A 12,032-nucleotide genomic window follows, 5' to 3' on the forward strand; every position below is an offset into this window, starting at 1 on the left:
TCTAAACATTTGGCAGAAAATGGATGTTTATGCCATCTTTAAAAAGAGGGATCTAGTAATAGGAATGTCTGCCCATTTGTGAATTGAAAATTTGATGTAAATTTAAAGCAACAGTGAAAGCATTCAAGCTCGGGTGTCACTGCCACACTTTGTGGTAAATGCAGACCAATAACGATTTCATATTTAATTTCCTTTCTTACCTGTACCTTTGTCACTAATAATATAATACACTGTTACAAGGGGTGAACATTTGAAGATTTCTGGAAAGAACACACTAAGTTGTCTATGTAACATGATAGCGAATTCATAGGGATTCGTTGGAATTTCACTTTACTAAGTTGTTGAGCAGCATAGGAATGCCCATTTCGCGTAACATCAGTTACACAAAGAAAGTTCTAAATATGACAGTTTCAATAATGACAACTGAAAGCAAATGTAATTTGTTTATGAATTTTATGATCAATGAAACAATGTGCATGACTGTCAATAGAAACACTATTTCTTTTTCTTCTTCTTCCAGGGGTCTCCTGTCATCTTGGACCTGAAGTTTAACATAAAAATATCTTACACCATATAACATGATATAACAAACAAAGACAACATTACTTGGGTTGAGGCAAGTCAAAAGTTAAGGAAGCAGCGTAAAAAATAAATATTTTAAACAGAAACCCACATACGTGTGCTTTAACTTATCTATTTTCCGTAGCAGAATGGACAATTTTGTTAAGTTAGACATGCAACAAACATAGTTAAGTTAGTTGAACAGACTATTTAGAATATAAAAAGTCCGTTAACAACCTTAGGTTAAAGGATAAAGCGATTATCGAGCACTGGCAAATATCAATCAATTGCCTCTGAAATCACCAATAAAGGATTTTAATTTTCAAAAAAAACAACTGTTATGATATTCACCCATTAGGCTATTGCCAAAATGCCGAATGATTTGTAGTTATTTTATAATACACTATTTAAAGATACTTTTGTACAACCTGTTCTTCCATTTTAACATGAATCAGTTTTGATTATAAAATAGTCGACTGGTCAAAATGGCCTCTCCAATTATTTCTGGGAAGAGATAATTGGTTTTGATTTTCACTCCCTATTTAACATACACACAAGCAAACCAAACACACGCATCACACCACACCCACACCCAACCACCACCCCCCCCACGCAAACACCACACCACACCAAACACACCCACTCACACACAAACACACAAGAGACCTACATTATGTTTTTACTGTCTGTCTGCCCTAGAATCACCACGTCCTCCTCCTCACTGGAGTCGCCTAGGTCCCCTCCTGCTGCAAATACATGAAAGAACAAGTACAGGTGCAAGGGAATAAATTCACATATCTATTTACATGAATATCTATCTACACATACATACAGACAAAACTACGAGTTGTTCCTTACCTCCCTCAAAGGAGCATACATAGCTCATGTCAATATTACTTATCATTCGGAGCTCCTCGGCCATTTTATCGAAAACAACCTCGGATGTATGCAGGTACATCAGTTGAAGTAGTTCGTAAAATTTTGAATTATATCATTAATTAAATGTAGTGTTTTAGAGTTGTATTTATTGATCTAAGTTTAAATTTATTGCCATTGAATTGTATTATTGCAAACATAATTAAGAATCCCAAGAGTAATGTCACAAAGTTTAACTTCTTAATAAAATTACTACGCGATCTAATTGCAGCGACCACTTTTTGAGTATGTAAACCGTCCAAATACATCCAAGGTTGTTTTTGGAAAAAATGGCCGAGGAGTTCCGAATGTATTACTTATAAGTGTTTGGAATTAAACCCAATTTTACTATTCATTGACAGAGATTAAGAACCAATTGAAGATCAATTTAATAATTTTTGGCATCATTATTTTACAATAACAATTTTTTTTCTGAATTGTGTGTTTTGTTCTTTTCATTCAACCAGAATTATTTAATAAAATTAACAATGAACAGAAAGATTTTTTTAAATTTTGGTGAAAAAACAGGTCAAGTGTCTGTTTTGTAAAAAGAGAAATGGGACCGAAATGGTTTACCGGTAAAATAATAAACAAGAGGGCCAAATGGCCCTGAATCGCTCACCTGTGATATATTGCACATTGGTTTGATAAGAAATCTGGATGGTTCAAAGTAGTTAAGGTTTTTTAGAAGTCTGGGTCATTTTTTACACCAATGCCAAAGTTTGGACAATAAAGGTAGAGGTCCACTTAATGATGTATTATGCCAAATAGCTCTAGTCCTTGTGAATTCGGAGAGAATTTTTTTTAATGCTTCTATTATATACAAATATTGAAAACCTAAGCCTATGAACACGGGGCGTGGCCAATTTTGACCCCAGGGCTAAAGTTTGAACAATCTTAATAGTGGTCCAATAAACGATGCTTCATACCAAATATCTAAGGCCTTCGCCTTTTGGTTTCGGAGAAGATTTTTTAAGTTTTCATCATATACATATATAAGGAAACCCATGACCGCCCGGGTGGGGCCATTTTTTGACCCCAGGGCCAAAGATTGAACAATATTGGTACAAGTCAACTAGATGATATATCATGCCAAATATCTAAGCTCTTGTCACTACTTAATTTTACGTGTGTATCTATATATGTATATATGTATATATATGTATATTTGTTATTAATTGTTGTATGTGGCCCATATTGAAAATTGGTATGTGTACTAAATATGTTATCCAGTTTAAATTAAGACGTTACTTGTCTTTGTGAGTTCGGAGAAGATTTTTTAAGTTTTCACTATAACGCCATATAGAAAAAACCCATCAGCCCCGGGGTGTGGCCAATTTTGACCCCAGGGCCATAATTTGAACAAATTTTGTAGAGGTCCACTAGACGATGAATCATGCCAAATATCTAAGCTCTAAGCCACATAAGTTCAGAGGAGATGATTTTGAAGTTTTCACTATAAACATATAGAGAAAACCCATGACCCCCCAAGGGGGCGGGGCCAATTTTGACCCCAAGGCCATAATTTGAACAATCTTTGTAAAGGTCCACTAGACGATGAATCATGCCAAATATCTAAGCTCTAGTCCAAGTAAGTTCAGAGGAGAAGATTTTTGATGTTTTCACCCAAGGGCCATAATTTGAACAATCTTGGTAGAGGACCATTTGGTAATCCTACCTACCATATATCAACGGCTTAAGCCTTGTGGTTTTGGAGAAGAAGATTTTTAAAGTTTTTTCCTTTTGGTTGCCATGGCAACCAGAGTTCTGCAAGGAATTCAATTCTTTGACCAACTTTCAAAGGGGACCACCCAAGGAACATTCCTGTGAAGTTTGGATGAAATTGGCTAAGCGGTTTATGAGGAGATGTCGTTTAAAGTAAAAGTTTACGGACGGACGGACGCCGGACAAATTGTGATCACAAAAGCTCACCTTGTCACTATGTGACAGGTGAGCTAAAAACAACCCAAAAGTATAAAATTTCACTTATTAATTATAATCAATCATCAAAACAACACTAGTCCCCTATACCTGTATGTCTGCCTGTCTGTTTGTTCCCCTTTGCAGGCCTGGTACTCTGTTCCTCAGCAAGTTCTTTCATTTCTTCATCCACGGCCCAGCTACTGGCCCCACCCAGCCCTATACTCCCAACACCCTTGTCCTGAAATGTACATACATGAATGGGTGTTATAATTGCAACACTTTGATCTTGAAATAAATTGGTTATCTGGAATGTTTACAATAGTTTTATTTGAGTTTACAATTTTTTAATTTGGCTACTGACACTCGCCTAGTATTTGTCCAATTTTCTAATTCTTATCACTTTTTTCCTTTGCTTGATGATAACAAGGCTCCCTGAATGCCTAAAAAAAAAGCAGTCTACCACCAACCATTATGACAACATCCTCCTCATCTTCCGAAGAGCCCATGCTGCTATCCCCACTGTCTGAGCCCACAAGATATGCCTGTGCCTTCTGTCCCTCTATTGTTGATATGTCAATGGGCTCTGCAGGTTTCTGATTGGTTGTGACACTGTCCAGGGAAATTGTCTCTGCAAACCCAAATTTTCCACCTTTAGCTCTGCAAGATAATGAAAAAACATGAGTTCATCTTAGAAACAATGTTAACACCTCACTATACCGAACACTCAAGTACTCTTTAAACCATCCTTTCTAGATTTGAATACCACTACCAGAACCATTACTTAACTTTTATAGTAACAACTTGTGATCTAAAAGTTCAAACCTACCTTTCCTGTCTGTCATTGTCTAGTGCTTTGTGTATTAAGTCTGTGATTTCTGCCACTTTTACCACTGCTATGTTGGAGCATCGTAATACCTTAAATGACAATTGTTTTTTTTAAGAATTGTAACATTTTCACATATATATCTCCTTTTATTTAAAAACCATAACTTGAGTTGCTCAGCTGACTGTTAGATATCTTTAATATGGATAAAATCTAAATTTGACTTTCTTTTTATTTTCTTTCTACTTCAACAAATAGCTTTTAACATTATCATTCTGCTTTATCGGCAAAAGGAACAATAAATTTGTGTAGTAACCCTTCTTTCTGGATTTCACTATTAATAGTAAAGCCCATTTTCCATGAAAGTCAGACCAACACGAGAACAAATGACAACACCATACCTGGTCCTTTAGAAGCAGCATCTGGCCGGTGATCTGGAGTGTACAGATCTCGCGATGTTTGTTCATGCCGATAACCATCCGTCCGTCCATTACCTTCTCCTCACGGTCAACTGGGTCAACCAGCAGGAACTTCCTGTGAGCAAGAAGAGAAAAAAAAGATGTAGGGTAATAAGTATATAATTTAAATGTCTGTGAAATATCAACATAAACCTTACATTTTACAATACAAAATGAAAAATAAACAGGCTTGAACATACTTATTAACTACGAGCTTATGGATGTTGCTTGAAAATGCCATTATGTTCTTAATATTAATTGAGTGATTAATAGAAGCTACACACAATGGTTATTTCGCAGACTCATGATTCAACACATATGTAACATTACATACCCTTGTTCAAAGAAGGCAAAGGAGACACAGATGGGCATGTGATGAACACTGAGTGGAACAGGGTCTCTCTCGGAGGCTGGATGCTAAAACACCGAGTATGTTTTGATTGTAGAACAATGATGCCGTTTTAAATTTCATCAACATAATAAATTGCAATTTGATCAGAAGCAAACTAAACTTTCACTTTCGTTTATAAGAAATACTATACTACCTGAACTAGACCATACACACAATCACTAAGTAAGAAACGAATATCATTAAGTAAGAAGATAATTCTTACTATTGTAATTTCATCTCCAGACACTGTGACATCTGGTCTCCTAAAAAACAAGTTTTTAACATTAAAAAAGGTAATCTATATCATGATTAGGATACTAGATAAACTGTCCTTTATAATGCTACATGAATATATAACATAAACAAGAGCTGTCACAGAGACAGCCCGCTCGACTATTCCGCCGCTTTTCAGTGTAAGGATTGAAAAGTTTTGGCGAAACATGCATGGATCACTGTTAGATTAGATTTCAATGCAATACATGATGTGCAGAGATATTAACATAAATATGGTTACATGCAAAATTTTAACCAGAATTTTTAAGTGTAATAATAAAGGGCCATTATTTGCAAAACACAGTTGTCTAACTTGATTATTCAATTAGGTCGGGTGGTTGAATACCATTGTATAAAGTCTCAATGCAATACATCAAGCAGTTGCTGAGATATTATCCTATATGTGTGCTAACATGCAAGACCTTAACCAGAATTTCTAAGTCGCATAATAAAGGGGCAAAAATTATATAATATGAAAGATAGAGTTATCTTACTTGATTAAATAAGAAGGTTAAATGGTTGGGAGCCTGTGTGTAAAGTTTCAATGCAATACATGATGTATTTGCTGAAGCATTGACTTAAAAGTGGTTACATGCAAAACCTTAACCAGATTTTCTAAGTCAAATAACAAAGGCCTATTATTTGCATTAAATGCAAACTAGAGTTATCTAACTTGGTTAATTGAGTAGGTTGAATGGTTGAGTACCATTGTATCAAGTCTCAATGCAATACCTCATGCAGTTGCTGAGATATTAACCTATGTGTGCTTGCAGGCAAAACCTTAACTAGAATTTCTAAGTCAAATAATAAAGGCCTATTATTGGCATTAAATGCAAAGTAGAGTTATCAAACTAGGTCAATTAAGTAGGTTGAATGGTTGAGTACCATTGTATCAAGATTCAATGCAATACCTCATGTAGTTGCTGAGATATTAACCTATGTGTGCTTGCACGCAAAACCTTAACTAGAATTTCTAAGTCAAATAATAAAGGCCTATTATTGGCATTAAATGCAAAGTAGAGTTATCAAACTTGGTCAATTAAGTAGGTTGAATGGTTGAGTACCATTGTATCAAGTCTCAATGCAATACCTCAAGAAGTTGCTTAGATATTAACCTATGTGTGCCTGCACGCAAAACCTTAACCAAGGGGTGAGTAGTATATCTCTCCTTATTCTTTGAATAGTCGAGCTAAAAAATGAAATAATTAGATAAAATCTTGTTATTAGTAGTTAACACTTAACAGGTTAACTGGGACTGAAAATAAAATGGCGGAATGGGTGTACAGTATTGTTAAGGTAGTTTATGCTTTCTCTATAAAGATCATATCTAATGTTATGCAAAATTCTGATGATTTAACCATTTTAATGATTTACTGTGGGACCCATTTTAGCTTGTTGCAGTTCATATAGAAGTTTGTTTTATCCGGTAGGCAAGAGGATACACATGAATGTTTTGAGGAAAGTAAGAAAAACATCTGAAAGTTTTCCCACTCATTTTTAGAACAGTTATTTCTTTGAACTAAGCCTAACCTGAAGTGAGCAAGGGCTGCTATAGCAGCAATACTGCAAGCATCCACCAGGTTCCCATCATGGTTGAGAACATGCACATCTGCCCGCAACTCCCATACCTGAATAGGTGAACAAAATATCATGTACATGTACCATGATTATGAAAAGTTATCCCTCCCACAAAAGTATAAAACAAAATTGTAGTAAACTTTTTATGAGACAATAAGTTTTATGAATGTGCAACATAGAAATTACTGGTAAGAAATGGCTGTATTGTAATTCAATGCAGATATTTTTTTAAATTTACATATAAATCTTATAAAAAGGGTGCGTGGTCTAGTGGTATAGGTGTCCGCCTCCCACCCAAGTTGTTGTGGGTTCGATCCCCACCAGGGGTACTTTCTCACGGCCTCACAAAATGGACACCAGTACTGGTTTCTACCAAGAAAACAGACTCGAGAGTGATTCTGTAGGCTATCAGCTTTTGTCACAATCAAGCTTAAAGAAATGAGTATAACTTAAATCTTATGAAAAGGATGTATCATATCAAACCAGACAAATCTTATGTTGGTAGCATAGTTTTAAATTTTATCAAGTCTGAAACAGAATAAAACAGTTAAAATAGTAATACTAACCTTTTCTCCAGCTACTATACACAATGATTCAGTGTCTATACATCGAGACTCCTTTAGACACCTTTCCAGCAATCTGTTAATTTCCACACCAAAGTCTGACAATCTGAAATAAACAAAATCATGTAAATCCATAAAAGAGCGAATAAGAACTCCATGCAAAGACACAATCATAGGCCATTAACAACACAAAAGTATTGGTGTTGAATGGTGAGTAAATTAAATTTAAGATGAGAAATTGAAATTATTTTCCTAATAAATGAGGTATACATTTGTTTTTCATTTGATACTTGATCAATTAAATAAAATAAAAAAAAGTTAAATATCCAACCGTCCAGGTTCAAAGCTTGGGCATGCCATCGGGGACAATTCCACATTGATGAAGAGGATGCCATCAGCTGGTCTTGCCTGCTTTGGCTCAACAACTTGACATGACACTTGTGTCATTACTCTGAAGAAAACATAACACACAAAAAGTGTACATGTACAATAGGAGGGAAGTATACATGACTTATGAAATGTTGATTTTTTTGTTATTTGCAAACTTAAACAAAACTTATCTTTATCTTTTGACAAATCTCATTCATACTGTTTGCCATTTTTATGATGAAATTGTATGCATTAATATAAAATGGGGCAATGCATTATGCTAGTTTTCTGACATTTTATATCTTTGACCACTCAGATAGCCAAGTGAAAGAGTGGCCATTTCTGATGTGTTAGGTCACAGGCTCAATCCCCGTTTGCACCATAAAATATGTTAAAATCATAACTTGTACCTGTAGCTGCTATGTCTTGTACTCAGCATTTAAACAGTAAAACTGTTTAATATAAAATGAGTACATTTTACCTTGTGTCTCCGATTTCAACTTGACAACATCCTCTTTCAATTCCAAAACTGATCTTCATATGTCTGTAGTCATATGCCTGCCTTCCATCTATCCTCTGAAAGACACCTTAAAATTGTGTAAACCGCAACTGGAGAAACAAATTCCTTTAACACAAAATATACCATGAAAACATTTAATAAGCAATCTGATTTAAATCAGGAATCTGATTTACGCTCATGTGAATGACGATATAATTAAACTCTCATATTAATAAGAATGTTGATAATATCCGAATATCAATACATCCGAAATTGCTGATGATACAACAAGGCATGAGAAAATATAGAAAGAAGAATAACACCTTACTCTTTTTTCACTGATCGCTTTCTTTATAAAGTCTCTTTCACAGTTTGATAATGGAATATCCCTCATTTTGTATCATTTATCAAGAAACGTTGATTAAATATTCACTTGTCTAATTTCACATGTAGGGGGGCAGTTCACAGTAACACGTATCTGCATAATCTTGCTCAGCGGTTAGTCCCCCTTGCAGTGTCAGTTTTAAGTGGTACATGTAGTATTTGAACGGTATGTTTAGTTAACATGTTTGTACAATTGCTTATATTTCATGAAATAGACGTCAACAAGTTATCTATCCATAGGTATGTGTATGAGATATTCCAGTCAACATGACAAAACATTTTACTTTCGAATGAGCACTCAGATGTGTTTGCATTTGTTTTAAAGTCTACAAGATGCATGTGCATGCAAGGTTTCCCTGTCCTTTTTTCATTCTTCGTCCTTTGATGTGTGCACATCGCGAAGAGGTCATGGGACTCCCTCGGATGTCGACATAAGACTGTATATTGTCCTCAGCCGATGGAGACCCAGTAACATTTCCCTTTAAGCCAGATAGGGAATGTAACGGGGGTAAAGCTTACTTTAATTATACAAGTACTTGAAACTGATATGTTTTGTATGAAGAGTGGATGACTTATTAATTGGACATTTTTTTCAGATTTGCGATATTCTCGGGACATGGGGCAAAGATCTGTTTGCATGGTGCCGATGATATTGAACAAAATGAGAAAGAGATTATTTCATCCACAATCGGACTTCTACTTAATCTACCAGATACTGACCACATTCAACAAGCTGAACATAATTGCCAAAGGATAGCGCAATAAAGCAAAACAAAACAAGAAGGAAAAGGTGAGAGTATGTTTAGTGAAAGATAAAAATAAAAACATATTTAAGAGTCTTGATAAAGAGGATGGTTATTTGAGCTTTAAAAGCACCAACTGAGCCTGCTAATACAATGTCCGGTGAATGGCTATCCGCCCCTTAATAGTTCGAGGGAAAAAAGATTGCTTCCGATAGCTTGCATCACATTATTGTGATCTCTTGGAGGATTGTGTTGATGTATGTCGAGAGAGATGAGGCTGTGGTTGAACACGGTTGGCAAGTACAAGTCGTTTGAAATATAATATAAGAGATTTAGGTAGGAGATCTTTCTACGGTTCTGTAGTGGAGTCCATTTGAGGTCTTGGAGCAACACATTGACGCTTGATATGTACTGGAGCAATCTCATTAAAATCAGATCCCCAATACACGCTTCACGACGTTACGCTATGTGGATCGCGATATGATTTTAATGAGATTGGTACTGGAGATACATTACGATATCCAACAAGTCATAGCATAAAAGAACGTGTCTACATTCTGTACACTTTACAAAAGAAGAACACATATATTAAATAATGTTGAATCACATTAACAATGCATATATATCCTTATTGCCTTTCTACAAGTGTCATCCTTATTATATATCGTAAATCTATGGGAATTACGGACACTACAAACCATGTAACTTAATGTTTCGCTTAACAATATTAATAGTGTAGAGTGTTTGGGTAGTCTAGAACCAGCCATAATGATAGCTCAGTAGGTAGACTACTGTGCTAGTGTTTCGGTGGTCGTGGGTTGAATCACATGCATGGTGTACACGTTTTCTCACAGGAGCGTTTATATACATGTATATATATATATATATATATATGCATGTATATATATATATATATATATATATATATATATATATATATATATATATATATATATATATATATATATATATACTTTTTTCCCGGCATGGTCAGCCTTTTCCCTCTATATCTATATGGTCAGCTCTCTGGTCAGCCTTTACAGAATACAAGATACATGAATCTTTATTTAAAGTCGGGTATGTGTTAACAAGATCATTAGCTCAATGAGCTATTTTCGACATGAATAACATACCCATACATGTGATAATTTCTTGGGTCGATTCCGGGACACCCATCGTAATGTCAACGCACACTAGGGGGGTCCGGGGGCATGCCCCCCCGGAAATTTTTTTAAATGGGGAACGTCTGTGGTGCATTCTATAGCATATCTGGGGCTATTTTAGTCGTTTTTAACGTCGGGAAAATGTACCTATTTTGACTGCCAAGACGTATTTTTTACTTGACATGGTTGTTTTTTTTTCTGCATTTTCTTGAAAAAATAAAACCACCAGATATTTTCCCAGGCTTTAAATGAAGTGCTAACCAGGAGGATATGCAGTCTACTTTCGGTTTCATCAAAACAGGAAATAAACAACTATACGGGCACCTGTTTTCCCGCGCTTTTGAGAACATCCGTTACAAAATATTTATTTTTTCATCTCATTTAAAACGTTTGCAATTTATGACACACAATATTTTTCAGACGATAAAGAAGATTTTCCAGTCGATGAGCTTTTTTCCGTTTGGAGATGCATATAATTTTGATAGAGACGTGTCAACAATCGGCTGTATAAAGCGATCACGTGACTTACCATGGTCACGTGATTAAAGCACTCTATATAACCACCTGTAAACCCCTTATCGTCAGTTTTATTTCGGCGTAAAAATACACACGATAGTTCGGAAAAAAGGTCAAAACACTAAAATTCCTTATGGACGCATAAGTTGTTAAAAGTATAACGACGTATCGACTTTGAAATTTGAAAGGAATATGGGATGTTTTCCGTGTTTTAATTTTGTTTTTTTACTCATTTTGTCACTTTCTTTGAACTTACCTTCATGCTCGTTTCATGCTCGTTTGTTGGTAAAATGTGTGAAAAATATCAATTCATCAATTAAAAGCTATCATTCATAAGACCAAACAAATCCATATGAAAACAATGAATTTGTATACAAGAACCCTCCCCCACTCGTTAAGCACAACAATAGGCCGATAGATCAATTATCGGGTGATTGACGATGACCTCGACGACACACGTACCAATTAACGGATTAGTGTCAACATGTCCTGTGTTTTACGACCAGTGTCCCGGACAGGCAAAATAGCTGACTTACATTGGTAAAATTAAGATAATCGATTCCGATTCCGAGATTATTTTTTTTTCGTTTTTTTTTTATGACTTTCCGGGACAAACATGCACCCTCCGTGACTCCGTGACAGAGATACGATTTCCGGGACAATCCCGGACGTCCGGGACGTTATCACATGTATGAACATACCATATAAAGCAAATTAGTACTGCCCGTATCATTTTAAATTAATGTTGAACCAATGCAAATCAGATCCTCGGTTTCAGGCCACATTAAAAACATTAACAAATGAAGATTCCACGAGATTTGCACGTGAATGCTATCGATAGTTTTCCAAGTTCAAGTCATATTGTACAGTATA

General features: G+C 35.4%; 1 protein-coding gene across 3 annotated transcripts; it reads right to left on the reverse strand.

The window, feature by feature from the left end:
• Nucleotides 1–436: 436 nt before the first annotated feature.
• Nucleotides 437–11,000, reverse strand: LOC128227115 (exosome complex component RRP45-like). Of its 3 annotated transcripts, none has more exons than XM_052937334.1 (13): nt 10,791–11,000; nt 8,336–8,430; nt 7,817–7,936; nt 7,489–7,591; nt 6,875–6,972; nt 5,295–5,334; nt 5,015–5,097; nt 4,624–4,756; nt 4,226–4,314; nt 3,867–4,056; nt 3,508–3,637; nt 1,232–1,307; nt 437–541 (listed from the first exon to the last, which is right to left on the reverse strand). In XM_052937334.1, the coding sequence occupies exons 2-13, from the start codon at nt 8,392–8,394 to the stop codon at nt 496–498; spliced, it is 1,167 nt and encodes a 388-aa protein (XP_052793294.1). In that variant the 5' UTR covers nt 8,395–8,430; nt 10,791–11,000; the 3' UTR covers nt 437–495. The 3 variants fall into 3 exon arrangements, with proteins under 3 accessions (XP_052793294.1, XP_052793293.1, XP_052793292.1); XM_052937333.1 differs by lacking the exon at nt 10,791–11,000 and adding an exon at nt 8,682–8,838 and having other exon boundaries at nt 1,232–1,304; XM_052937332.1 differs by lacking the exon at nt 10,791–11,000 and adding an exon at nt 8,682–8,838.
• Nucleotides 11,001–12,032: the final 1,032 nt, after the last annotated feature.

The sequence above is a fragment of the Mya arenaria genome, chromosome 3, assembly GCF_026914265.1.
Source record: "Mya arenaria isolate MELC-2E11 chromosome 3, ASM2691426v1".
Taxonomy (NCBI): Eukaryota; Metazoa; Mollusca; class Bivalvia; order Myida; family Myidae; genus Mya; species Mya arenaria.

Bases quoted from the DNA above. Each gene is read 5' to 3' on its own strand.
- LOC128227115 (XM_052937332.1), bottom strand. From the start codon at position 8,747: ATGAGGGATATTCCATTATCAAACTGTGAAAGAGACTTTATAAAGAAA. The intron at 4,757-5,014 runs GTATGTAATGTT...TCTTGCTCACAG, and splicing joins TTTGCCTTCTTTGAACAAGG to GAAGTTCCTGCTGGTTGACC. The intron at 3,638-3,866 runs GTTGGTGGTAGA...TGTACATTTCAG, and splicing joins AGGAGGATGTTGTCATAATG to GACAAGGGTGTTGGGAGTAT.